This window comes from Solea solea, chromosome 8, assembly GCF_958295425.1.
Source record: "Solea solea chromosome 8, fSolSol10.1, whole genome shotgun sequence".
Lineage (NCBI taxonomy): Eukaryota > Metazoa > Chordata > Actinopteri > Pleuronectiformes > Soleidae > Solea > Solea solea.
Genome location: NC_081141.1, coordinates 25,300,824 through 25,328,431, shown reverse-complemented (window position 1 = coordinate 25,328,431; position 27,608 = coordinate 25,300,824). Strand labels below are relative to the sequence as shown.

General features: G+C 42.0%; 2 protein-coding genes and 1 long non-coding RNA gene across 4 annotated transcripts in view; 2 read left to right on the top strand and 1 right to left on the bottom strand.

Annotated features, from left to right (window-relative positions):
• Positions 1-61: 61 nt before the first annotated feature.
• LOC131463758 (ras GTPase-activating protein 1-like) lies at positions 62-24,388 on the top strand. 2 transcript variants are annotated; one of them, XM_058635769.1, is made up of 26 exons: positions 62-1,344; positions 12,495-12,647; positions 14,585-14,720; positions 15,228-15,298; positions 15,786-15,903; positions 16,048-16,079; positions 16,477-16,529; positions 16,671-16,821; positions 16,934-17,012; positions 17,218-17,341; positions 17,446-17,602; positions 18,396-18,483; positions 18,591-18,671; positions 19,341-19,498; positions 19,584-19,660; positions 20,225-20,397; positions 20,494-20,653; positions 20,751-20,893; positions 21,008-21,123; positions 21,219-21,305; positions 21,391-21,458; positions 21,538-21,626; positions 21,704-21,781; positions 21,977-22,111; positions 22,596-22,675; positions 24,271-24,388. In XM_058635769.1, the coding sequence occupies exons 1-26, from the start codon at positions 800-802 to the stop codon at positions 24,317-24,319; spliced, it is 3,201 nt and encodes a 1,066-aa protein (XP_058491752.1). In that variant the 5' UTR covers positions 62-799; the 3' UTR covers positions 24,320-24,388. The 2 variants fall into 2 exon arrangements, with proteins under 2 accessions (XP_058491752.1, XP_058491753.1); XM_058635770.1 differs by lacking the exon at positions 24,271-24,388 and having other exon boundaries at positions 63-1,344; positions 22,596-23,707.
• Positions 23,766-27,412, bottom strand: ccnh (cyclin H). Its single transcript, XM_058635771.1, has 8 exons — positions 27,150-27,412; positions 26,935-27,057; positions 26,728-26,801; positions 26,198-26,575; positions 25,942-26,003; positions 25,755-25,860; positions 23,976-24,039; positions 23,766-23,905 (listed from the first exon to the last, which is right to left on the bottom strand). The coding sequence occupies exons 1-8, from the start codon at positions 27,264-27,266 to the stop codon at positions 23,879-23,881; spliced, it is 951 nt and encodes a 316-aa protein (XP_058491754.1). The 5' UTR covers positions 27,267-27,412; the 3' UTR covers positions 23,766-23,878.
• LOC131463761 (uncharacterized) overlaps positions 27,327-27,608 on the top strand; it is a 42,095-nt gene continuing 41,813 nt past the window's right edge. Inside the window, exon 1 of the long non-coding RNA XR_009241117.1 lies at positions 27,327-27,469. This is a non-coding gene — a long non-coding RNA (uncharacterized LOC131463761). The remainder of the gene's footprint in view (positions 27,470-27,608) is intronic.

The following is a 27,608-nucleotide window of genomic DNA, read 5'->3' as shown; positions in this document are numbered from 1 at the left end:
GTCATGGATTGAAGTGGCTGAGCTGCTCTGTGCTCACTTGGCTGCGTCTGCTCTGTGAGTGGCGAGCAGTGGGAGAGGGAGGGGAGACAGCAGCGCAGCAGCGGGCAAACCACCAGGCTCACAAACCCAGGAAAATAGGCGAACTTAGCTGGTATACGCAAGATTTTTTTTAAACTTAGCTTTAAGACATGTTTTTTCATAGAAGAATATAACGCTGCGAGGGTCCGGGCTACAAAGCTGGGTTGCTTTTGGAGCCCACGCGAGACGACTGGAAACTCAGGAGGAAAGAAAACAACAACACTGGAAAAAGGACGGGGATTACACACAACAGTGACAATAAAACAACACTCCCCGACAAGTGGTCTCTGTGGTGCGGAGGGTGAAATCCGGACACAAGGAAAACTATTTGTATAATTGTTGATTCACATTTTGTTCGGGGCGTTTCAATTGTTCGTTTCCAGAGTGCGTTTCTGCGTGAACTTTAAACTCAGGAAACAATGAAGACATAGCAAGTAAGAACTCATCAAGTGTTTCGACGCGGCTAGCCATCCCGCTAGCATTAGCGTGGCTATCTCGCAGCGAGCGAATGCGAGGCAAAGCTAACGCCCGCTAGTGCAGCTAAGTAAGCTAAGTTAGCTTATCGGCTAACGTTAGCTGGCTAGCTAAACGCGTTTTTCTTTCGGGGAAAAAACTTTTAGTGTTGTTTTCCTGGAGCCCAAACACTGAAGGAGTGTTGTAAGAACAGAGGGGAAGGGCAGGTTCCCTTCTGGACTTTTTCCCCTCTACGTATTTCCCCAATATGATGGCAGCGGAGGTCAGTAGTGAGGATACGGGCTCGGTCACGATAGGGACAGGGGTGGAAGGCGGAGGAGGCCCGGAGACGGCCCCTTTCCCCTACTATCCCAAGCCGAGCGGAGTGCGAGTGGCTGATTTGGGGCAAGGACCTGCACCGAACCTCCGCCAACCTCAGAACACATCACCGGACTCACTGCCGGACATGAGTATGATCTATCCCGTGTCTAGTGGGGATGTGGCCGGGCCAGTGTTGACCACACAAGGGAGTGGCGGACTAGGAGGTGGACATTCGGGCTTCCAAGGAACAAGCTCAGGGACCGTGGGCGACATGTGCTGCTCTCCCATTTCGGAGAGTCCAGCTAGCCGGATTTCACCCACATCGGCCGGCCAGGATGGGGCCACTGTCTTTCCACCTCTGCCACCACCTCCTCCCCCTCCTCCAGGCGGCGGCGGCGGCGGCGGCGCTATGGATGAAAGCGACATGCAGGATGGACCGGAATACGAGGAAGAAGAGGTGGTGTTTCCCCTCTCTGCACCTCCCACCAACCAGTAAGTATTATACCAGTAATAACTGCGTCCTCTCCATTGGCATTTAGAAATCCCACTTTTCAAGCATCCTGTACTTTCTGCTGGGTTTCCTTTCTTCCTGCTGCCATGCATGTGATACCTGACTTCGTGCAGGCTCATTTGTAACGTGAGCTGGCACGCGCAGTTATCTTCATTCATGATCTGCTTTTATAGCCTACACTCACTGCTTCATGTCCTGGGGACTTGTATAACCTCATGACTAAACAGTACAGTGACCATGAAACCATCCAACTTAAATAACGTCAGTATCTACTACCACATATCTATTTGACATCTGTGTAAAATGTTGCACTTAAAGTATGTGCCTTTTGGTCATACAGTGAGTTTTGAATAAACCAATTGAAATAAACAAATAGATCAAATTAAAACGGAATGAATAAGTATAATTACTCAATTGAAGTTGGTGAGCCCTACCCCTACTTAACATTACTTGTCATTTTACAACTTTTTACAGTCAAAGTTAAATCCAATAGTTGTATGATTATGTTCCTATTAAAATTTAGGTGACAGTGTTTTTTACTTTTTATTGTCATATTTTCATACTTAAATTGACAAATAATACATTTAAAAGTATTTTAGTAATATAGTTGCCACTGTGATGCTTCATCACAACATCTAGATAACATTGACACAAGATAATTTAATGCCAGACCTTTGCACAAGACTCGTTCAGATATTATGGTCAAAAGCTGTGTCTTCAAAAACTGCCTGCATACACTGATAGCAAACAAAAACGCAAGTGCATAATTTATGAGAGCGTACAACCTAAACATCTCACATCAGACAGGCAGAGGAGAATTAAATCATATTTATTCTGTACCTGTTCATACAGAAAACTATTTATTAATCTTTTTATGATATGAATTTTTTTTGTATTCCGGAAGGGCGGTCCCCCAGGGACCCTTTTCACTGCTGCACCACACATTCTAAGGGCTGAGCTGAAGAAGTAACTTTGGTAGTAATAGCAGGAATGAGCAATTTACACCACCACCGTGGCAGTAAATGCATCTGAGAGTACCAAGAATGTATGCAGTTAACAGACACACATGTACAACTCCACCACTCACTCAATGCGAGAACATACGTACACACTCTTGGCTGCGCCTCTCCCTCTCTTGTTCGACCACTTGTTCCTTTCTATCAGTGGAGTGCTCTTATATTCACGCATAAAAATACCGTTATATACCATGAAACTGTTGAGATGATGAAAAATACCATGGCATACATTTTTGTTCATACTGCCAAGTTATGGCTCAGTTTAGGTGAGTAGCCATCAGCTCAAGGCTGTTTCCCAAGGGTTGGAGTAAGTGCCAAAACTGCAGACACCTCTACCTGATGTCTAGGTGATCTTGCACGACCCCGACCCCTCAGCTCCTGGGTTACTCGTAGCATTTATCCCATCAAACTGCTGCTACTTCCAGGTTTTTTAGTTGAAGAATACAGTCGTGAAACTTTTTGTAGGTACTTCTTGGTGTTTTCAGCCAAACTCCAACCTGTTGCAGCCACTTGTAATCGATAGTGCAACAGCAGCTACATTACTGTCCTTCCAGTTGTTTTAGAACCCAATTGTGTCATACCCACATCATCGACTTTTATCACAACAGCTCTATGGGGTTCAGTTTGCATCAAAATCCTTAAATACCTCTATGAATCAAGGTTATATTTAGTGCCCACACAAATACTGACCTACATTCTTTATATTCCTAATTACTTAAATACTTGACATCTTTGCATTTATAATCTACAGCGTGATTTATCAGTTCTTTTATAGTCGACTTGTGATTTGGTTCAGTATCTCTTTTACAGCCCTCTGAACAACCTTTTCTTATATAACTGCAATAGACGTGTCACTAATTTAAGTGACAGATTGTGCTCTATCATGCAACATGAGGAACAGATAGAGGCTCAAATAAAAAGCTCTGATGCACAACTGCATACTTACACATTACAGTTGTGTAGCTTTATGAGCGTGTTATGAATATAAGTGAAATATACCTGAATGAGAATATTAGGTAATTGATAGAAGCATGGCTAATGCATCCTAACAATGCATTTTCATAACGGCTTCCCTGATTATAGATATTCATGTGAATTTATGAGGTACTCACACATGCACATGTCAAATCCTGTGTGAGCGTGCTTGTGTTGTAATAACCCAAATACAGACTTCCCATTTGTTACAGTCTCATTAGAGAACTGCTGAGCTTTGTCATTTCTGGCCCTCATACTGTGAAATATGGAAGTGACTAGGCTTGGAGTGTGGATTCAGCTCTTATTTTAGGAGCCACCCTACATCTCCCTGTCAGATAACAGAGGAAGTGTAAGGCCAGCTTTTCACCAGTTTTGCCTGTACTTGCAAGGAGCAGCCTAAGACCAGGCGACAGGATGAAATACTATAATCAAATGATATACTGATATATTTTGGCTAAAGAGAGATATACCTTTTAGGGCTGTGACTATTGATTATTTTCATAATAGACTAAGCTGTTGATTTATTTTCTCAATTAATTAAGTGCTCGTCAAAAGAGTCAGGAAAGAGCTAAGTGAATCAAGACTCCACTAGTCAAGTTGCTTTTAGATGAAACCAAAAGAATCCAAAAAATTGGAACAATTACAAAAAGAAATCATGCAAGCATGTTTATCATTGTTAATATTGTGGCAGTGGTGACAAATGAAGTAAAGATTGGATGCTGTTTAAGGTCAAAATAATGTTGTGAGAGCATATCTCTGCTCTTCAGACATCTACCATATTCCCGTGTTTACAGACATTTAACAAGAGAATGTTTTAGAAGTGAAAAAAATCTGGTCGATCATCAGCTTGATGAGATAAACACTTCTTCCTCCCACTGTCCCTGTGCTGCTGTTTATGCACAAATGCTTTCTTACTCAGGTCTGGTGCTTGACAGAGCTTGTTTCCAGATAAAGGAAGCAGTGTATAAATAATGTTACTTATTTTCTGTTCACAAAGACCAAACGGAACCAGTACAGTAAGATAAGCCACAGCAATAAAAACACAATTTTAAGACATGCAGAGCATAAATGTTATAAATAATTTACATATAAGTTGTCATCCTTTTGATGGCATCTCATGCTGCAGTGCTCCATTTTGTTTAAAATCTATAAAACATTAAACATTGAACTCAGGCACGACAAATAAAATTTAATAAAAAAAATCACTATTAGACACCCTACATTATCCTGTCCTACTTAAACAATAATGTTTATGTTAAGGGAAACATACCATTTTTCTTATTGAACACTTTATTTTTATATATATATATAAGAAATGTACCATATGCTCCATATTGTATATTTGTGTGCTTATTATGGGAACACCTGCTACACTAGCAGTATCAGCAAGGCCAGATACAAGCCTCTCCTAAGAGCTAAGCAGAGCCTTTATTCATCTTCCCGTCTGGCCGAGGACAGCAGTGACTCTTGAACAGGCACGTTATAAGGCATTGCCTTTTCCATAAAACACCAAAATGATGACCCAGTTTAAACAACTGAATGTCACTCTAGATTCACTGTGACAGACACTGATGTCATGTCAAAAAATAATGGCGCTGTCCTGCAGGTATTGCGTGATCTAATATATTGTGTTGGATGCAAAATAAATCAGTCATGGACATAGCTAAACAATTTGTCCCGCAGGCAATAAAGTAAACCTAATGGCCAAGAGTTTGGCGCAAAACCGACTCCTCTTGTGTCACAATATTTATCCCGACATCCAGCATACACTATGTGTAATACAAGACATCTATTCATTTTTTTTTTTTTTTGCATTTGCCACTGGCAGTTTTGTCATTGACAACAATAAGTGTTAAATTCACAGCAGACTTCTCTCACTCATCAGAGTGATTCTGAATCTCACTCTGCCCTTGCAGTTGTGAAGCCAGCTGCATGTGCTTTCTGCAATCAGGCTCCACAATCTTGTATTCTTTTGAGTTATGTCAGCAGCCTGCAAAGTGTAAATTGGAGGAGTGGTGGTGGAAAACTTCTGTACTATTGAAAATGGTCCCGGCGAGTGTTGCACACTGATGGTAAGAGCTAAACTCGGCGTGTCAGCAGAGTGCAGCGGAGCGAAAATGTCTCGGAGAGTGAGGGATAAACAGCATTTGCATTCATTCGCACCTCTGAGCATGAGGGCGCCGCTCACAAACAATGCAGAAATGTGATAAGAAATGTTCACTTGTGGAAGGTTCGTGCGGTAGGTTATTAGAGACCAAGTGGCTTGCTTAGTGTTCCTGTAGAAGACGCTGACCCCAGTGTTAGAGATTAAACAAACAGCGTTGTTGGGAAACGAGAAGTTGATTTTGAGTTTCCACGAAGATTAGAGAGGATTTCAAGTCATAAAGCGTTTCCCTGAAGAGGTGGCGTCTGGAGGAACAAGGTGAAGAAAACTTGGATTTAAAAATCAGCAGTTATGTAAATGAGTTTACCAGATTTAGCAGTTGCCCATGGAAACATCTCTGTAAGTGTCAATTGAACACCCACACTAACATATTGCCTTTTGTGTACAGTAATTGAGACAATGAAATTACATTAAATGGTACGGGGATGAGTTATCTATCACAGTTTATGGAGGGTATTCTCTGGTGTGGGTCATGCCCACCTGCCAAAATGTTACAACACCTTTTATAAGACAGGAAGATTTAATTAGTTGTGAGTGAATGAATTAATCCTCTTTTGAAAATACCAAAAGATTCCATGGTGGGATGCTAAGGAGACTCTTAATAACTGAGTTAACACTGTCACAGGGGATGCACATGCTCAGCGTTGGGCAGTATACCTTTCCTGTGTTTATTCACCTTTTACCTGGTGAATAAAAATGCCATTGTTAAGTTGAGGCAGCCACGAGAAACAGATCTATTGTTCCCTTTCATAAAGTAACTGCAGTTTTGTCTATTTATTTTATATCAATATAATGTTTTCAAATTCATTTGATCTCTTTAAGGAATCAGTTGATGTAATTTATTTTATTATGCAAATTGTATATATTTTTATTATTTCCACACAATGGAAGTGTACTGAATTGCAAACAGAAGTATATTTGAGTACAAATACCTGCATCTTATTTTTTCTACCTGTGAAGGTAGAATGTCACAATTCTTTTTCACAAGTTATTTATTAGACAGATTACATTACAAAGGTATATGCACATAGTATTTACATTGTCATGTTTTATTACTGCCCAACCCTTTCAACGTTGGTTTACTTGACACAGTGAATGAATCGCCAGTCCCACTTTCATTGGTGTAACAACTGTGCTGTGCATTGATAAGGGAAAGTCTATGGTTTCCATGCATTTTCAACGTGTTATGCAATGTCCTGTCATGCCCTTCCAATACCCACAGTACTGCCCTTTTCTCTCCTACATCCTGTTTTCAAGACTTCTGAGCCACTCTCTTTAGCTTTAACAGGATCCTCAGAAGCATTTCAGTTGTTGTGTTTGACAATACCCAGGATTTGTTTTTGTTGTTGATGTGAATGACTTGTCACAGGTCAGGGACTTTGCATAGAACAGTGTCAGGTTAGGCTTAAGTGTTACTGCACTAAGAGAATGACTTCCTATACAGAAAGTATGACAAAGGTGTTTTTCTTTGTTACTGCACTGATATTTATAAAAAAAAAAAAACAGTCACAGGATATGGCGATGAATTCACTTAGACATGATATGATCATTTTAATTCAGCAGGAAGAGAACGTTCTTAACTGGCCGTTTCCGCGTGCAGAAATCAAAGAACTCGGGAGGGATATTTTATGGGTACGTGACAGTGAAGCCTATTATCGCTGATGTAATGATGTTATTTCAGGGAAGCTGATTCACAGCAGGAAGGTCGATGTCGACTTTGGTCCCCGTGTGCCTGGTTGGGCATTGAAATGATGATGATGGTTGGTTAGTATTCAGACTGCGCAAAGCCGAAGATGCATGGGTGCACCTTCCCTGTCTCTCTCCTGTCTATTTGGGTTAGGTTTGCCCCTGCGTGCTGTCGCTCTTCTCTCCCGGCTGAGGGGTAACGAACTGTGGCAGTGTGTAAAAGAAAAACAAAACCCATTCATGGCTGCCGTCTACAACTCTCCACGAAAATCTTCTTTCCATTGGGAAAATGTGATGGTTCAGGGGGTCACAATTTGCATAGTGTTTGTTATTGTTTAAGCCACCAGTTGGAAATTTTCTGGGTGAACCTTCGAGGCAGTGTGCATGTTTTGATAATGAAGCCCGGTGTATATCAACTCTATGAGGTCACATGGTTTTGTGGCTTGTTTCCACCAATGTATGTCTGTGTCTAAGTGTTCAGGGGTTATGCCCATGTGTGTGCACAGATGCCACTCCCCTTCCTACCCTCGCTGGCCCACTGCTTTAACACCAATAGGCAGAATGCTCATGATGCGTAGTTTTACGAGAGAGAGAGAGAGAGAGAGAGAGAGTGAGGGTGTACAGAGTAAGAGAAGAATTAAGTCAGAAGTGGTTGAAAGACTGCGGGGCTACAGTCTGTCTATGTCTCTGAAAGATCAACTTGTATTTCTTCAGAAGAGGATAACAGAATGGGACGTGGTTATGCAGTTTTCCTCAAATTAGTTGGGCACAACTTAATGTATGTGGGGTAACGGTCCGTATCACCGCGTCCGCCTGTTCATCTTACTTCAGTGGCTGTTCCTCGTTAATCCCGGCGAAGGGAGATGACTTTATCGGGGCGGCTGCTGTGTCACGTCATCATCATTGTGCCTTGTATGGATTTAGAGCTGCTGCTGCTGTTGCTGCTGCTGCTGTGCTTTCCACATCGGAGCTCACAGATTTTTTCTGGCCAGCAGCTGTGTCAGTGGAGTGGGTGTACCTTGTGAGACCACGGGACACAGCACAGGGAGATGCAGCAGAGGGCGAACTCGGCGTAAGTGGGTCATGAAATCACCCTGCAACTTTTGTGTTGTTTCCCCTTTAATGGGCTAGCAAAACAAAAGCTGACTATTCATTTTAAGTTTGGAGTCCAGCTGTCAAAAATGTTGTTTCCCTTAATAATATCGTGGTGCACAGTACACTGATATTATTAACTGAAAAATATAGCATACACATGGAAATTGGTGAAGGTCGTCATCCAGTTGCAGTTGCATGGTTCATGCGATGACAAAAAACCTATTTATTAGACATTAAATTGAAGCGTGTACTCAGTAACTCCCTGGAGAAAGTTGGCAGCTCGACTACAGCCCTGCAATATTTCATTTCTCTGTAACACTGATGAGGGCTGACAGTACATTTGTAGAAATGTACGACGACAGCAACATCTATCAAGAAAGAGAGTTTTGCTAAATTAAGACGAAGAACAAATAATACATTTTTGCTTACTCAATACTTTTTTAGATGTTCCTTTCATTACGGGAATGTTATAATTTATATAGATTATGCACCGTGGTCCATTAACTGAGGCTTAATAAATGGTTACATCCTGCCAAACCCAGTCAGGGTTTCATTACTTTAAAAAAATAGTTCTTTTTAAATGATTCAGGTCAATGGAGTTTATGGTGTCCTCATTTTGAGCATGTTTTTTTTTCCAGCGACTTTTCAAGTCGTTTTCCAACTGTAGCTAGCCGCAGCTGTAATATATGTTCAGCATATGCAATTCTCTGCCACCTTGGGATCATGTACATGTATCCTCAAATATGGCTTAAATGTTGCTTTTGACATTTTTGTTTTACTCAAATCAGTCTGATGTTACTGTCAGTCATTTTTCTAAATTAATTCTTATCCATTCTATATTCTAATTCCTCCTGTTAGGACAGGAGTAGTTATTAGGGGGTGGAATAAGAATTTTGTTTGGATGATTTTGAAAATAATGCACTTGCCAATTTATCTAATGTATATACATCCATACATTTGAAACATATTAATTTGATAGCTCACATTTGTGCTGTGCCCTGTTTTGAGAGGGTCTATTAATTTCATTTTCTTATAGCTGTAGCTCAGTGAGCCCTGAGTGGGCAAAAATCAGAACACTCAGTTTTACAGTTGATTTTGTTTAATTTATTATTTGCCGGGGCACCTAAATTAACTAAAAAGTTTAGATTAATGTCAGGCTGATGTGATGGGAAATATGGCGTGTGGTTTATTGTCACAAGAAATGTCAAAAATCATTCAGGTTTGGTTTGAGGAAAATAAAATGGCATTTATCGATCCTATTGAATTGCAAGCAGAAAGAATTGTAATACGAAATGCAGTCGGCACTCAAGTATTGTGTTACAATCAAATAGTGACAAATGCCATCCCTGATAAATATATACAGTTTGTGTTCATAACCGAACTGATAAGCTCTCAGTGACGGTGTGTGAGGTTCAGGATGTCGGATGTTGACTCATCGCACTCCTCCCTTAGCAGTGTGAAGCACATTTTGATGTGGTTCTGCCACAAAGCCCGGGTCCACGCTGGATGTGTGTGAGGCACGTCTTTATACAGTGGTTGTGCGTCATGCTTTTTCGTTTTTTGCACACAGGTTAACTACTTAGGGCAACCACAGAGCTCACGTGAGACATGTGCCTCAGGTGCTTCGTACGTAAGTGATTTGCTGTTTCCTTTTAGGAAATGGAAGTCTCTCTCACCTTAATGTCACAAACACAACAAGCCCCATGCCTGTTTGCTGAATTATTTTAGGATCGATGAGTGGCTCCATACTGAAGAGTCCTGGCATTTAGTTGAGCACAGAGGAGTATTTAGAGTTTAAAAAAAAAATAAAAAATGTTTATGATTTTGAAAAGCAAGTATGCAAAACAGCACAAACAGGCTTCCTTTGTGAATAACAGCTGTGCCATATGCAGAAGATCATAGACACAGCCATTGTGCACTGTTCACTCATCCACTGTGGTCCTGGTCTACGAGGTAGTTGTGACCTGGTTAGTGGTGATTGTGAGGGAACTGCAGGCGGAGAGAGAAATGTTTTATCCCGAGTTCAGTGTCAGTAGAGCAGAGAAGGACGACGTCACTGCTCATGTACTGACATGATGAGACATTCCTCAAGCTAATAGTAGAACTGTATCCTGTCACTGTGTGTCTCATGGTTTAAGCTTTTCTGGGTGGTTTACCCAATCACACCCCATATTATTGGCAGCAAAATAAAACATATTTATATATATATATATATATATATTTATATATGTGTGTGTGTGTGTGTGTGTGTGTGTTAAACTTATGATTTAGATCTAATATAGAAACCTTTAAATCTACTTAAAAGGCGTTGTACTACAATATTGCTGTGCAACAACAAATACTCATGGCCTGATCATAGTTTAAGTAAGCCATAAACATGGCCATAAGCATGTGTTTTGGTAATTAACAGCTACCTTAACCTGACAAAACAATCAAGCATACTTTCCACCTTGTAACCCAGTGCAAGGTTATGGCTGAATGCTGATTATCAATCTTGGATTTAAGTGCAAGTGTAGAAACAAGACTAGTTTTTGCAGTTAATGCACCTGCTTGACTCAGCAAGCCAATTAATGGCATAACAAGGTCTGCATTTTACTAGGTGTGTAATTGAGTCACAAAGGAGGAGCAATTTGATAGGTTACTGTCTGTCCAAACAGTAAAATATGGCTATTAAAAAACATTATCACTACCCTTCATCATATCCTTCCAGATTGAGACATACGAGCTGATAAGGGACTTTCAGTTGCATAAGATGAACTTGACAACTTGATATTACACAAGTTCCTATGGGCGCACCCTAAACAACAAATGGTACTTGTCTTATGTGATGCCCTGTATAGAAAGAAACAGATAAACTCTTCTCTATTCCTCACTGTGGACGTTCAGTGTGTGCAACAGGTTGTGTGGTTCGTTCACTCTTATTTGCTGTTATGTTTATTATGGCTGGTGATGTAATCAGCCTCAAAAACTCATCATGACGGCAGGTTTTGTTGGTTGAGTGCACCTTCAGAGCCCTTAAAGCCCATACTTAAACCATCTTATTCCCTTCATGAGAAGATCAGGTGACACCAGAAGCACCTTCGTCAATAATCCAATCCCTCCAATGTTAAAATATTGCTTTGTGTTTCCTACATTACATCAGGCTAACCATTGCTCTCTGTATGGCTAATACCATTTTAATCATATCTGGACAATTCATAGATGTTTGAGTAAGTCCATCAAGGTTTGGTTCATAATGAGGCCCAATACACAATAATTTCTTTCAGAGAATTGGGCTCTCTGAAACTCCTCTTAACAGTCTTCTCTTGTCCCTTATGTCTCTATGATTCCACTTCATTTTTCCTTCCTCTGTCCCTTAAGTACTGCTTGGCTCCACTCGTCCGCTGCTCTCCATTGCTCCTTTTCAATTCTCCCATCACCCAAATCCCCTGCATGGACACTTAAGAGCTCCCTCTCTGCTTCAAGCAAGCTTTTCCCCCAATGTTGTCTGTGATTAGAGTCGTGATCGTGTTTTCTTTACAAATACAAACCTGTACTCACGTAAACCAGATGGTAGCCCTTAAGGTCTCCTGTGAAAAAAAAGCTCCTGCAGGGGCCTCATTCATCTTCTCACTGCTGGATGTTTTTTTCCAGTCACTGCCCTCTATTCTGAGAGGCACCACTGGCCTAAATTTGGAAAAGCATGTTAATTTTTTACCACGGCCCTGTCAAATTCAGCCTCACCTGCTGAAATTTTAACCAGTGTTTCTCCTAAGGCTTCTGTTTAATTCAGGGAGAAGTGCGACTTTAATAGGTCACCGGAAAGTAAAAAATAAAAGCTTTTGGATTAGACTTTTATGTGCCTTCCTATCGTCGTTTATTCTAGAACACATGACCTGCTCATTCTGTCTGGGTTGTACTCTGCATGACATTAGGTGGTAGAATTCAATGAAGTTAGTATTTCATTTGTTTTTAATCAATCGAGGTATTAATAATCGGCTTGCATTACATTAAATGCGTATACTGTTTGCATCTATTACTACGTCCATTATGCTCTCAAAGATTTAGTTGACATTTACTTAACAAAGTCAAATACCTGGCATCTGGGGAATGGATGAAGGGTCTAATTGAAGTTGATTGGGGTCTATTATGTGTGATATTATTATTATAGTGACTGTGTAGACACAAAACCCAACCTCCTTACTTTCTGTCCCAGGTGGTACCATGGCAAGCTAGACCGAACCATTGCTGAGGAGCGGCTGCGCCAGGCCCGGACCCCTGGCAGCTACCTCATCAGGGAGAGTGACCGCCGGCCCGGTTCCTTCGTCCTGTCTTTCCTCAGCATGACCAACGTGGTCAACCACTTCAGGTAAGACGGAGAACATGTGACAAAGAGATCTTTTAAAAGGTTAATCTCAGCGATAGACACTTCTGAAGCTGCCTGAGGTTTGTTTTTTACTTGGAAAGTCTCGTACATTGACTTTGCTAACCTGCCTATCTTTGTGGTGTGAATAGTCAGAATAGTTTGTGGCGTGACTCTTTCATGTTTGCCGTTATATAAACTCATGTTAGTCAGTGAAATTGAATGTAACGCATCATTTCACAATGAGGAGACATCATGCCGTCCTCAATTACAAGATAAAAATGGAGTGGGGACTACAGAAGTTATTCATTACCTGACATCCAACAGGAAACAAACATGACATGAGCATATGCAAAAGTAGTTTTTTTTCCAGGGGTTTGTCATGCTATCATGCAGACAACTTTGTCCAATGCGTGTCACTGTTTTTTATAGTGCATTAAACTCTTAGACCCTTGACTCTGCACTTGTGTGCAGGATCCAGGATCCTCAGCATTTACATATACCATGTGTGTAGGTGAACTTGAGGTATAAGAAAGATGACAGTACACTCATCTATTAGCAATACTATAGAGTGGAGCTGCAACCAATGATTATTTTCATAATCGATTAATTGTTTGTTCCATAAAATGTCATAAAATGCTGAAAAATGTTGATCCGTATTTGTCAAACCTGCAAATGATGTTGTTCTCAAATGTCTTCTTTTGTTTTCGTTTTATGGAGCAAAGTAACCAGAACATATTCACATTTAAGAAGCTGAAATCAAAGAAACTAGAAAATATTCACATTTAAGAAGCTGAAAAATCACAAAAAACTAGAAAATATTCACATTTAAGAAGCTGAAAAATCACAGAAACTAGAAAATATTCACATTTAAGAAGCTGAAAAATCACAAAAAACTAGAAAATATTCACATTTAAGAAGCTAAAAAATCAGAAATCTTGTTTTAATCATGAAATCTGATCAATCGATTATCAAAATAGTTGACGGTTAACTTAGTAATTGATTCACAAATCAATAATCAAGTAATTGTTTCAGCTCTACTATAGAGTAATTCAATTTATGTATTTGCTCTCATATTACAAGACATAAAGTATTGCAAGTCATCTCCAAGTGTCAAGTATTTGATCTTAATTGAACAACAGCACAACCCTGGCTCTCTTAAACCTGGAGTGGAACCTGTGGTTTTCCTACTATTTAGTGGTGAAAGATATCTGCTGTGAAAAAGAAGAGTCTATTATGCCAGGGTTGGGGTTATTCAAGACGTGCTTGGCCATTACATACACATATTAAACTCGACTGACAGCTTGCCAATGTGTAAGACCAACATTCACTCACACATCATCATTCCACTCCAAATGCCAATGATCACAGAATTTGACAGACATAAAAACAACAAAGCTGGCGCTAAGGCTGCAAATGATTGACCTGCCTAAGTCCCGATTATACAGATTAGTGTTCAGGGTAAAAATGCTGACGTTTTCCCTCCAGGAATACATTTTTCCTCTTTAAGTAACAATGACATCATCTCCTTCAGTCACAGTGGATTAATGTATGTCCATGAGGACGCTGATGCTGGGAGGGGGGTTGCAAGTGAATTATGCACATAAAGTTAATTGCATAACATGTGCACTACAAAATGATATATGTCCTTACATCATATTTACAGCAAATGAGTGATGGTGTAATGTGTATGTCGTAAGCTCTCAGTCATAGAGATCCACTCAACTGCTGCAGAGAACTTGGATTAGTAGCTTGACAATGGGACGTGGTTCTGAACACTCTGAGTGATTCTTTTTCTCAAATCTGAGTTGTGACTGTGGGGAGGTGCAGAGTAGCAGAGTGTTGAACTTGTTCTGTCGCCTCCTTCTCCGCACAGTGTTTTAACCTGTATGTTAGAAATAACTGTGATGTCTTTCATTGCAATGGTGTTTTTTTCTTAACAGGATCATCGCCATGTGTGGGGACTATTACATTGGTGGCCGGCGGTTCTCTTCTCTATCAGACCTAATTGGTTACTACAGTTACGTGTCTTGCCTGCTAAAAGGAGAGAAATTACTATCCCCTGTGGCGCCCCCGGAGGTGAGAGTAACTTAATGGGAATGTACAGCACATGGAATATTTTAAATTCTCAAGTTTTCCCCCTACTGCCTCCACATTGCGTCTTCTTGTGTTGCACCAACTTCCCTCATGTCCTCCTTCACAACATCCATGCACGAACCCTACAATATCATATTATTGTAAACTTCATAATAACTTTTCTCCCCCTTATTATGTGTTTCAAAGCTAGGATGTTGGATAAGATAAAACATTTTCAAGGCTACACATAGCGTAAGAAGAATAAGAATAGCGTAGTTTTAAATATAAATATCCATATCTTGAACGTAGCATGTTGATGCTAAATATGTTCAGGAAAGAACCAGATTTCTATTATATATTTAAATATGCCAAATCAACCATCAGGTGATCATAATTAAACCTAATATTCTCAAGTATTGTTCAGTAAAAGGACTTATTTTAACCAAATAAAATGTATCTTCAAATTCTTGTGTGTGTGTGTTTGAAAGGATACAAATTTTGTTTCCACAGCCCGTTGAAGACAGGAGGAGAGTCAGGGCCATACTTCCATACACCAAAGTGCCAGATACTGATGAGATCAGGTAAGTTTCTACCATTTTCATATCTCACCAGAAACCCCAGCTGCATTCACATGACACAAACGAGCACCGATGAAGTCTCAGGCTTTGTTGTTCTGGTAGAGCAACTCCGTTTCATTTATTTTTGGCTTGTCGCAGGCCTGGAAAGAACCAGGCTACTGATTTGTCAGTGAAAAACAGTCTTGCCCTGTTCTTCAGCTGCGTTGGGCAAACGTACTGATGATCCCTGATTTCCTGAATCTGATAATCATCTGTCTTACGTCAACCTCAACCCAGGGTTTGCTAGCAGGCCTCAGATAGATGTGCAATATTTACCTCAAATGTTATGTGTCAAAGAGGACACCTGCTGGCAGAATTGTAGTATTACAATGACTACAATACATGTATCAGTTGGAAATTGTTCAGGTAGTTTAGATCTAATCACACACATCTTTTTATTTTGCTTTCTTTTGAAACTTCTAATGCCCACTTTGACTCATTGCGTCTTCAGCTTCCTAAAAGGGGACATGTTTATTGTTCACAATGAACTGGACGACGGCTGGATGTGGGTGACCAACGTTCGCACTGAGGAGCAGGGTCTCATTGTGGAGGATCTGGTGGAGGAGGTGGTGAGTATCGCTAAAAGTTGGGAATGGGATACACCCGATTTTGTTGTGTGTCAGAAGGAATCGGTAGTGGAAAAGGACAGAGGAATCAACAAAGTAGCAAGAGTGAAAGAAAAACTGAAGTTCCATTTCTCATATTTTTTTTAGGGGCGAGAGGAGGATCCACATGAGGGAAAAATGTAAGTGCGCTGAATTTACGTTTTTAAATGTCCAGTGTTTTATCCCTAGGGGAAAATGCACCTCATTAATGACACTTTGAGTCATGTTTGTCTCCTCACTGTTCAGGTTTGACTTCACAGCTCTCAAAAATAAAAAAATAAACAGTCACAGTGCCAAATGTCCATGTCCATATTTTTTATTTCACCTTTTGGCTCCTTTGATTAGTAATATCATGAAAGAATTCCTACTGTATAAGCACATTTGTACACAGTAATGACTAATTCTGCTATATATTCACTAGATAGAAAGAACAATCTGAAATCCCTTATGTATGTCATTATTGGGAGGCGTTGCTGTTGTTGTCGGCACAACTAAACATCTGCACTTTGTGTATTGCACTTGTTGGATCTCCTACAGCTGGTATCATGGAAAGATCACCAAGCAAGAAGCCTACAACCTGCTGATGACAGGTACCCGTCCCTCTTTACCTTCATTAGACCATAGTTATCAATCACTTGCAGCATTATCACCATCGCCCATGTGTCACAATATTAAAACCCCTTCTTATTCTCCCTCTCTTGATTCCTCTCTCTCTCTCTTGTCTCTCAAAGTTGGGCAGGTGGGCAGTTTTCTCGTCCGGCCGTCGGACAACACGCCCGGGGACTACTCGCTCTTTTTTCGCACCAATGAAAACATCCAAAGGTTCAAGATCTCCCCCACCCCCAACAACCAGTACATGATGGGAGGGAGGTACTACAACAGGTACATGTGGCATAGTTGCATGCATCTTCCGTGCTTTTGTGGTGTATTTTGGCTCGCAGTTGCTGACGTGCTGCATCTTGTTTGCCTTTATCTCCCTCTCTGTCTCTGGCAGTGTTGATGACATCATCGACCATTACAAGAAAGAACAAATTGTCGAGGGCTACACCTTGAAAGAACCAGTTTCAGTGCAGGTAGGTACAGTAGTATTGTGGTGTTACGAACCAGTGTGGACAAAAAGGAAAAGATGGAGAAAATGCTCCAAACATTTCCCTGCCTGTTTATTATTTTAATGAGACTTCCTCGAATCTCTCTGACCATAATACATATCTTTGTGTTCAAATGCCTTTCTGGAATTATAATGGCTATAATGATTGTCTTTTTTATTATTCATTGCAGCACCAGGAACAAGTATTGCCTGATACAGTGGACGGGAGAGAGATTTATAACACTATAAGACGGAAAACAAAAGACGCGTTCTACAAAAACATTGTAAAGAAAGGCTACCTCCTGTTCAATAAAGGTATGTGTGAAGTCTGCTATGATATATATTTTCTTTTAAAACCAAATTCAGTACCCATTTTGTTAGATTCTTCTTCTTTAAACTTTAATTTTGGTCCTTTTTAGGTAAAGGCAAACGGTGGAAAAACCTTTACTTTATCCTGGAGGGCAATGACGCCCAGCTCATCTATTTCGAGAGCGAGAAGAGAGCCACCAAACCAAAGGGGCTGATCGACCTAAGTGTGTGCTCCGTGTATGGCGTGCACGACAGTCTTTTTGGCAGGTGAGACGTCAGAACTTTGATCTTGGACTAACTGTGTATCGAGGAAAGTGCTTTCCCTCGGCTCTGAATGCAGTTTTATGAACACCATGTGGAGCAAAACAATTTTAAATAATCAGGGTTCCCCACAGGTCCTTGAAATCTTTGAAAGCTTGTGAATAAGATTTTTAGAAGTTTTTGAAAATTGCCCTAAATAGACAAATCATCGAAAGTGCTTGAATTTTGTTCAAGAAAGAAGTTAAGTTGACATTTAGATTAGAGCTGCAACTAACGATTATTTTATAATCGATTAATGTGTCGATTATTTCCGCGATTAATCGAGTAATCGTTTGGTCCATAAAATGTCAGAAATCAGTATTTGTCAAACCTGGAAATGATGACATTCACAAATATCTTGTTTTAACAAACCAAAAAGATTGAGTTTTAATGATTTCTTTGCATATTCGCATTTAAGAAGCGGAAACAATCAGAAATCTTGTTTTAATCATGAAAAAAAGCTTCAAACTGATTCATCGATTATCAAAACAGTTGACGATTAATTTAGTAATCGATTAACGGAGTAATTGACTGACTTGAACCAAGATCCTAAACACAATCGCTCGTCCAGACGCAGAGCGTGCCGCAAATCAATAAAAGTGGGCACCATGGGCGAAGGCAGCTATTGCAAGATGCCCTCCCATCTTCTTCAGTCCTTGAATTTGAGGAAATTGGTCCTGGAAAGTCCTTGAGATGTGATGTCAACCAAGGTGTGTGAACCCTGACTAAAATAATTTATAATATCCACTTCTGTTTTTAGGCCAAACTGTTTCCAGATTGTTGTCCAGCACTTTAGCGAGGAGCAGTACATATTCTACTTTGCAGGAGAGGTTCCAGAGCAGGCACAGGTAAGAGGAGGAAAAGCACAACTTAACTGGCATTTCCTACAAATGAATTCTCTCGTTTCCAGTCGTTACTGATTCTTTTCTAACTGTCTTTTTGTTTTTTTTAACAGGATTGGATGAAATGCCTTCAAAATTTCTGCAGTAACCTAAGGAAAACCACTCAGCCCACAACCAACAAGAGGCTCAGACAGGTACGTACGTACACCAGCAGCCGCTGTGTGTTCATGTGGATAAGTTGAAGCGGTAAATAACCATCAAAACAAGCAAGTAAACCGACACTAATTGGACTTGTGAATGGTATTCATCGCTCCGGTGTTAGGCCATTATTTTCTGTAGCTGTATAAATCAACATTTGTAGTCCGGGCCCTGATTAAACTGAGCATGACTGATAAATGGTTATTTAGTTTTGTCATGAATGCCCTTGACGGTGGTTTCTTAATGAACCTCAAAAGTTTTACACATCTCATTAGAACAAGAACATCTCATGCATAGTGTTTCGCATCATTACTTAATTGGCGAGAGGTCGTTATCCCGCTCACGCACAAATACACGAGACAGTGCTGCTGCTGTAGTTGGACCAGCCGTCACCTGCAGTACAGGAAGAGATACCTTCGGCATCAGTGGGCTAGTAGACCGTTAAAATAAACCATTAAACATTTTACTGTGCTCAGTAACTCGGCATGAACACTGCGTAGATGTCAGGGTGCACATAAAGAGCACAGCGCGACTCTGATTTTTGTTTTGAAGTCTTTGTACCTGGCCGTTAAACATCTGTTAGCTCTTGTAAGAAGAGGTTAGAATATCTATGATGCAGTAGATTTACAGATTGTTACCTAACCCTGCCTGGCATATTTCATCAGGTGAGCAGCCTGGTTTTGTACGTGGAGGAGGCCCACAAGCTGCCGGTGAAGTATTTCACCAACCCTTACTGTAACATCTACCTGAACAGCGTCCAAGTGGCCAAGACGCATCCCAGAGAGGGCCAGAAACCCGTCTTCACAGAGGAGTTCATCTTTGAGTGAGTCTTTTCTTTATCCACTTTCATATTTTTTGACTCTTGATAGTCAGAGATCTAACCAGAATGTCTTCATTTGTGGTTTCAGCGACCTGTCGAGTGAAATCAACCGATTTGAAATCAGCCTGAGCAACAAAACAAAAAAGAGCAAAGAAAGTGACATCTGTAAGTACTTGTTCGATTTAGTGCGATTCTATCACCTGTCCAGTGTTTTTGAGAGCCATGAACACTTGATTAAAGGTCCTGGAGTGAAAAAATCTCAAAAATCCACCCTTTTTGGGTATACAACCTATATAGAGTTTAGGGAAAATGATGTCATAGCCCCACTTTCTAACCCTTAACCCCGTTAAATGTGATATCGCATCATCTTCTTCTTATGTTTGAATCAGCACATGGTCCGTTTTATAGCACCACATACAGGCCTACAGTGTTTAGAATCTCTATGGAGGCTTTTTCCTAGAAAGTTTACGGAAACTTTCTAAGAATGAAAAAGCAAAAGGGACCTGGATAAATCCTTAAATCAAAGAAGCAGCTCTGGCACGTTATTACCTATTGTTATGTAAATGCCACAGCGGCTCAAGCCCTTGTGAATTGTTACCGCCACCCACACCTCGCACAAATCCACATTTGGTAGCAGAGAAAAACTCATAACTCACATCTCTCTCCTCTCTCCTCTCCCACCTTCTCTCGCCGCCTTCCTCCGCCACTCGATCTCGCTTCCCCCCTCAGTGTTTATGCGCTGCCAGCTGAGCCGTTTGCAAAAGGGCCAGATGATTGATGAGTGGTTCCCTCTCAGCTCCCACGTTCCCCTGAAGGGCATCGAGCCGGGCTCCTTACGCGTGCGCGCCCGCTACTCCATGGAGAAGATCATGCCTGAAGAGGAGTACAGCGAATTCAAAGAGGTCAGAAATTGGTTTTGATTGCAGTGTCGTCGCCTCCTCCTCGGCTCCTCGGTCTTGTTCACTTACAATAACAATGATGTTGTGGTTGTTTCGCAGATGATTGTGCAGAAGGAGTTCTATGTCATTTACGCACTGGCCCACGTGTGCGGTCAGGACCGCACCTTACTGGCAAGTCTCCTCCTGCGGATCTTCAGACACGAGAAGACGGAAGCTCCTTTACTCAGGACACTCAACGACCGGGAGATCAACGTGGAAGGTGAGTGAACGCGTATGAAATAAGAAAGGACTGAAAATCACGCAGCGTTGCGCAGCCGCCCTTTAAGTCCTCTTGCTTGTGTCGCTGCCGTTACCAGATGAGGCCACGACTTTGTTCAGAGCCACCACGCTGGCCAGCACCCTGATGGAGCAGTACATGAAGGCCACGGCCACACCGTTCGTCCACCACGCTCTCAAAGACACCATCCTCAAGATCATGGAGAGCAAACAGTCCTGTGAGGTAAGACACTCGCTGACGCTGGTGCAAAACAGCATCTCCACATTAATAAGAAGATACAAAACCATGACACAGCTGCACCTCACTCCTGTCACTCTCATCACTCCTTCCTCTAAGCTGAACCCTTCCAAACTGGAAAAGAACGAGGACGTGAACTTGAACCTGGCACATCTCCTCAACATCCTGTCCGAGCTGGTGGAGAAGATTTTCATGGCCGCTGAGATTTTACCGCCGTAAGAACACAAGTTGAACACTCTGTTGATTCAGTGCTTTAAACCAGAAATGCAGCTCCTAAGTCTTACGTGTCTCCTTTAAATGAACCGCTCAGGACACTGAGGTTCATCTACGGCTGTCTGCAGAAGTCCGTGCAGCAGAAATGGCCCACAAACACCACGATGCGGACGAGAGTTGTGAGGTAAAAAAAACAACAACACGCGCATGTTTTGCTTTAATTTTCTCAGCAGTCTGTGTTAACCTTTTAATCCTTTATCTTTCCCCAGTGGCTTTGTCTTTCTGAGACTGATCTGTCCTGCCATCCTCAACCCCAGAATGTTCAACATCATCGCCGGTGAGCATCCGTTGACAACAAGTTTCCCGTGTGATGTGTGGAAAAGTGAGTGCTTTACGCTGCTGATCTCTTCTTGCAGACCCTCCGTCTACAACAGCGGGCAGGACCCTCACACTGGTGGCCAAGTCTGTCCAGAACCTCGCCAACTTGGTCGAATTTGGTGCTAAGGTTTGAAACCCTCGACAGGAAGTCCTAGTATGTAGGTTTTAAGGTGGTATTTCACTGACTTTTGATTCTTTAAACAGGAACCCTACATGGAGGGCGTGAACCCTTTCATCAAAAACAACAAACACAGGATGATAATGTTTCTGGATGAGTTAGGGGTGAGTCACATTTGCTGCTTTTTTGTTGACGAGCAAATCATTTGAATAACAGAATGTTTCAGTAAAGTCTTGTTTTTTTGACTTGTTGGTGAAGTAAAGCATGTGATTTGTTTGTTTTATGGGAAATTATACATCATTATCATCCTTTCTTTACTATTTTAAACTCTTATTCAATTGTTTTGGTCTTTTTATTAGAATGTTCCCGACCTCCCCGAAGCCACAGAGCACTTTAGGACAGATTTGTCCAGGGACCTGGCTGCGCTGCATGAGATCTGTGCCACACACTCGGATGAGCTCCGGACGCTGAGCAACGACAGAGGAGTGCAGCAGGTCAGAGGCTGAAGACATCACAGCCGCACACACACACACAGGATAAGTTAGCTCTAGGTCATACTTTACATGTTTCATGTCCGTGGAGAGCAACTTTGCATTGCCACATACCTGCGCTCATGTCTGCGGTTACTTCGTGCGGAAGTGTATAACCCTCTGAAGCACTATTTCCTGCATTTTGAGGGCCAAATTTTGTGAAGTAAAGCTATTATTCCGACGGTACTGCTTAAAAAGGGGGGGGGGGACAACAACAGAAAATCCCCCCCTACGCTGTTTAAGCACCGAAATCTTTGAGTTTGAGTACCTGCAGACCTCCGTGTAAAACTTTACCAAATTGTTATGTTTACATCTTCTTCATTGTCTCTGTTGCCAAAAAAAGAGCCTGCAACCAACTACACAAGAGTTCTCACTCTGTCGGCAGATCTCTGCACTAGCGGGAATGTGGAATGTCTAACTTCCCTCTCCTCTCCTCTCTTCTCCACAGCATGTGTTGAAAAAGCTGCTGGCCATCACAGAGCTCCTCCAGCAGAAGCAGGCTCAGTACGCCATGTCCAACAGCAACAGGTAGTACTGCACTCCTCCTCCCCTCCCACTACTCTCATCCTCCCATCCCTCCGTCAAGTCTCCTCCGCCGGAGTGCAGCACAGAGGAGGCCGAGCATGTTCTACCCCCCTCATCACCATGGCACCACCATCCCATCATGTCCTCCTCCGGTCGTCCTGCTCCATCCCCACACCCACCCGCCATCTTGTCCCGTTCACCACAAGAGAGCTATGCAACAACAGCGGCTGAGTACAACTGATGCAGTATTTAAAACATAAAAGAAAAAAAACTTGCGCCAGTGACTGAGAGCTGTATGCACAAGAAAATGCATTCTTTTCTTTTTATTTCCTTCATAAACTGTGTTCATGAAACGGACTTGGGTACATTTCATTCCCTTCATCACGAGGGCCAAATATAACGATTTCAGAAGAGCTTTCTTTGTACCCACTTTGTGTTTGGATAGCACAGGTTGCCAAAGTGCCCCCGATCCCCCCCCCCGTTCTGGCTTAGTATGAGGAAACTGACATGAAGAAGTTTGTTCTTTTTGGTCCCCCCCCCCCCCTTTTTTTCTGGTAACTGGATTGTGAGCAATGATGCTTTTTATACTGTAATTAGTGACTGATTTATTTTAAAGTTGTGACAATTATGCTCGCAAAAGTGCTGAAACTAGCATTTCTGTCTTTATTTGTTTGTGTTTTTTTCCTCCCCCTCTTTGTCTTTCTTTGGTTTCTAGATCGGAACAAAGTCTTTCAGAAAAAGTATGGTTATTTTATATTAAGAATAAATTCTCTTGCTGGAATCATGAGTATATAAGAGAGAGATGAGCTGAATCTTTTCTTTTTGTTTGTTTTTGTTTCTCCCTGCGTTTGTGTCAGCTATTTTGTGATTATTTTGTTGTCCTTTTTGGAAAACTTCTGAATGCCAGACGACATGCATAATCAGAGAAACCAAGTAAAATGAAAGTGTTTACAAAAGTAATTTTTTTTTTTTTTTTTGGAATAGTACAGACTGTATGAGACATGCATGCACTTATTAAACAGTTTTTGTAAAGTAGACCGAGTCCTTCATTGTCCCCTGACCATGGCCTTGTTAATTAAGACGACTATTTTCACCGTTTTGTAGAAAAATATCTTTATTCTTACTGCACAACAAAGGGGAAACTCATGATTGGCTGCAGTGTCATGTAGAAAAGTAAATACTTGTTTGATTCCACAACCCTGGAGCTCATACCAGGTCTTCATCCGTCCATTCCTGGAATAAAACACAGGTTTAAGCTGATGTTAAATCAATAAGTCATATACACTGTAGCTACTCCTCTCACCTCTTCTACCAAGCGTGGTTCTTTTGAGACGTGGCCGTCGTCTTCGTATCCTCTCTTACGTTTGCTGAAAGACAGATATTTGAAGTTTTCAAGGTTTGTCAGATCCACATTGTATTTGAAAGCTGTGATTGTTGGTGAACTCTGTTTTTAAGTGTTTAGAAGTTCATTATCAACACATCTCGTGTCTGCTACACCTTCATGATCACCATCCCGTAGTCTTTAGTTTTGCCCATGTCTCGGAAAAGTATTCTAACATAATTCACTGATTTGTTAGCGTGTGCCCTTTATCTTACAGGACAGAGTGCACCATCATGTCTCTGGCCGCCGCCATCCAAGTAATGTGAGTTGTACGGGATCTCCACCCCGAGAGAAAACCGTGGCAGTCGAGACCACGCACTCGGCCAAAGTGAAGGGAGGCCTCGTCCCGTTTGCCGCACGACCCGAAGACTCGAGTCTTGATTGTATTTATAAAAGCATGTGGCCAAGATTCCTGGCAGTTCCAACAAGAAAATGGCTGTTCTCCGTGGGAAACCACCTGCTGCATATCTGAATACTGTCCTTCCAAAGCCCTTCCCGAGAACTGATAAAAGCCTCGTCATATATATATATGAGGACCTGAGATACAGTGAACTGGAGAGATGTTTGGACTTCTTCTGAAGGCTGCATGGAGCTCAGCCACTGCTCTCCTTGGACAAGACTTGTGGGGGGGGGGGGGGAAACGGGCGTACGACGGGAAGCGATCCAAAGCATTAAAGTAGCGTTTTTCTGCCGTCATCAGGGAAATTTAAACGTAGCACCTCTCTCTCTCTCTCTCTCTCTCCAACACGAGCCTTAACTTCCTCTCTGTGCGCCATCCCACCTTTGTATACACGGGAACCACCTACCTGCTTCATTTCTACATTTACTGCGTTGTTTGATATGTACTTAGGCTTGTATAGGCATTAAAAGCGTGTTTTGTATGATCTAGCTTGAACAGAAGTGAGGAGGATAGTCTTAAGCATTTGTAGAGGAGATAAGTGTAAAACTTTGCAGTGCATGTGTTTAAAAACCTTGAATGGATCCTTTTTTTTTTCTTTTCTTAATAACGCGTGGGCCTACATACTGTATATGCTGCTCTCAACAAGCATCACTCGATAGCTTTCGTCCACTTTGCAGTGTCGTTTCAGTTCACCACAGCACCGACCGTCGTCGCGTAGATTCATCCCGAGAAGTCATGCCAAGCACCTCCAGGTCGTTTCAAAAAGAAAAGGGTTTTTGGCCTCGTGTGCCTCCTGATGATCCGAGCAGCCGCAAAAAGTCTGAATCTGTGCCTGTCATAGTGTTTACTGTCGCTGCACTTATTAAAAAGATACCACGGACCTCACCGACCGACCCCGCCAAGTGTTAAACAAACGACGCCTGTGACAGATGCGCGGGGAAAAAAAAGAAAAAAGAACAACACGCCTGAGAATCTCCTCATCAGCAATACCAATATCAGCTGTGCTTCAAGGTATGGATGGTGTATTTAGGAATGTGGTGTGCTGTTGTTCTTCCTCTCTCTGTATTTCATACAGCTGATGATGATGATGATGATGATGATGATGTGTTCCTTTTTATTTTTCTACCTGATACTGAACCTTGAACCTTTTGCATCTTAGATACGACAACCTGGCTTCAATAAAACTGTTCCGAACTTATGACAGTGAAAACCTGGAGTGGATCACTTGTGGGTGTGTGGGAATATATTTATAAATCTCTTAAATGATCCTGTTAGAATAAGTCCCTTCCCCTCCTCCTTACTTGCTCGCCGTGGCAAATTCAGCATGAATTCTCTCCAGCTTCGGTTTGTAAGAGTTCACCTCCTCCAGTTTGGGAAGTTCATACTTCTTCAGCAAGGTTTTCATCCCTGGATGGACAAAGTTGTAGGTTAATATCGCCACCTTGTGGTGACAAATTAAAGGTGCATATTTCTTTATTTTGTACTCACGTCTCATGGAGTCGTACATCTTTGAGATGTCCTCCTTCAGCCCTAAGCATTCTGTCAGGTAGCTGGAAAATTAAAAAAAACAAACTGCAATTATGACCCTCACAGCCTTTTTTATTGAACTGAAGTATTTGTTGTAAAACTACAATATAACTTCGAAACACTACAATTGGCTAATTGCAAAGGCTGCAAACAAACTGGTCTATGACACTTTTAAGCACCTTCTTTTAAAAGGTCAGACACCGCACAAATGACCCACCTCTCCATGTGAAGCCCGGCTCGTGAAGCGCTGTTCACAATAGCCGTCAGTGCGATCTGAGAGGGTGGAAACAGCAGCCCGGCGTCCGTCATGGACGCCTGCGTCAGGAATTCGTCCGCACTCCTCCTCAGAGACTCGGGGCTCTCCAGCATGGGGTATCTGGTCTTGAGGTCGATGAGCAGACCCTCCATGGGTCTGTAGGGGTTGTGGACCACCAGGTGGAAATTGAGCTGTTGGATTAGCAGCAGCTCAAACTCCAGGATCTGCTCCAGGACTCTCTCCTGACCCGCCGGGGTCTCCTGCAGAAGGTTGCCCACGAACTGAGTGCAGGACACATTGAACTCGTCCACCTTGCAGGACAGGTACGCACACGTGAGCCTGCAATGAGAAAGCAAAGTTAGTAGTTAGTAGTTTTCATGTAGTGTAGTCTTAAATTGTAGTATCATAATATATTCAACACTAAAGATGAATGTGAAAATACCGTGAACACTATCCAAAATCATTATCAATGTCAATGACCAGTGACTTACATGATAATGCGAGGATGGTACTCCATGATGGAGTTACTCAAGTAGAATCTTCTGAAGTACATCATGGCTGTACCCTGCACAGGTGACACACACACACACGTGGGTTCAGGTTGGGGGGGCCTGGTTTGTCACCAGCAAGTAAAAACCCTCTTAACCAATAGTCATATTGTTCTGATGAAGATTATAATGTTGTTAATGTGTACTCACCACCACAGACTTGGGCATGACAGGCTTAAAAGCGTTGCAGAAGTCCAGCAGCCTCCGCTCGTAGTGTTTAAATATAACGTCTTCCTCATGGCGCTCGAGGAATACGGATTCACTCACTGCACTCTGAGGAGGAGGAGAAGGGGGAGAAGGGGTAGCAGGAGGTGAGGTGAAAGCACACTCAGTCACCTGTATTCACTCGTTCACCTGACACTTACCTTCCCACTGTCCAGTATCTTGTTGCGGAATTTCTGGTTCGCGCTGCGTCGCATGTTCTCGAGCTCGTCGTCACTCCGGAAGATCCAGTATTTCCTCTGCGAGCTGTTGTGGAACATGGCTGAACGGAGCAGTGACAGCGCAGGAGACAGTTCACAGTCTGTGGAGTCCGTTTATATCTTTGTTTGTTTGTGTTTTTCAACATAAAAATCCATTCACCGGCGTGAATTCACCCTCAAAGCCGAGCTTGACAACAAAGTCGGGGGGAGCGCGTCGCCGCTTTATTACGTCAGCGTCGCCATTTTCTGACGACTACCGTAACGTAAGGGAACACACTGCGCACAACAAATGCTCTCTCCTTCTCACACACAGCTGTCTTTTAAAGTACACTCACTGACTTTTATTCATTTCAACCAACATAAACAAAGCGTTAACTTTAACCATAACCAGATAATCCCTTA

Excerpts from the sequence above, each read along its gene's own strand:
- ccnh (XM_058635771.1), bottom strand. The coding sequence starts at position 27,266 with ATGTTCCACAACAGCTCGCAGAGGAAATACTGGATCTTCCGGAGTGAC. Across the intron at positions 26,004-26,197 it reads GCCGGGCTTCACATGGAGAG|CTACCTGACAGAATGCTTAG; the intron begins GTGGGTCATTTG and ends TTAATTTTCCAG. Across the intron at positions 24,040-25,754 it reads GAATTTGCCACGGCGAGCAA|CAAACGTAAGAGAGGATACG; the intron begins GTAAGGAGGAGG and ends TCTGTCTTTCAG.
- LOC131463758 (XM_058635769.1), top strand. The coding sequence starts at position 800 with ATGATGGCAGCGGAGGTCAGTAGTGAGGATACGGGCTCGGTCACGATA. Across the intron at positions 17,013-17,217 it reads AAGAACCAGTTTCAGTGCAG|CACCAGGAACAAGTATTGCC; the intron begins GTAGGTACAGTA and ends TATTCATTGCAG. Across the intron at positions 22,112-22,595 it reads ACGACAGAGGAGTGCAGCAG|CATGTGTTGAAAAAGCTGCT; the intron begins GTCAGAGGCTGA and ends TCTTCTCCACAG.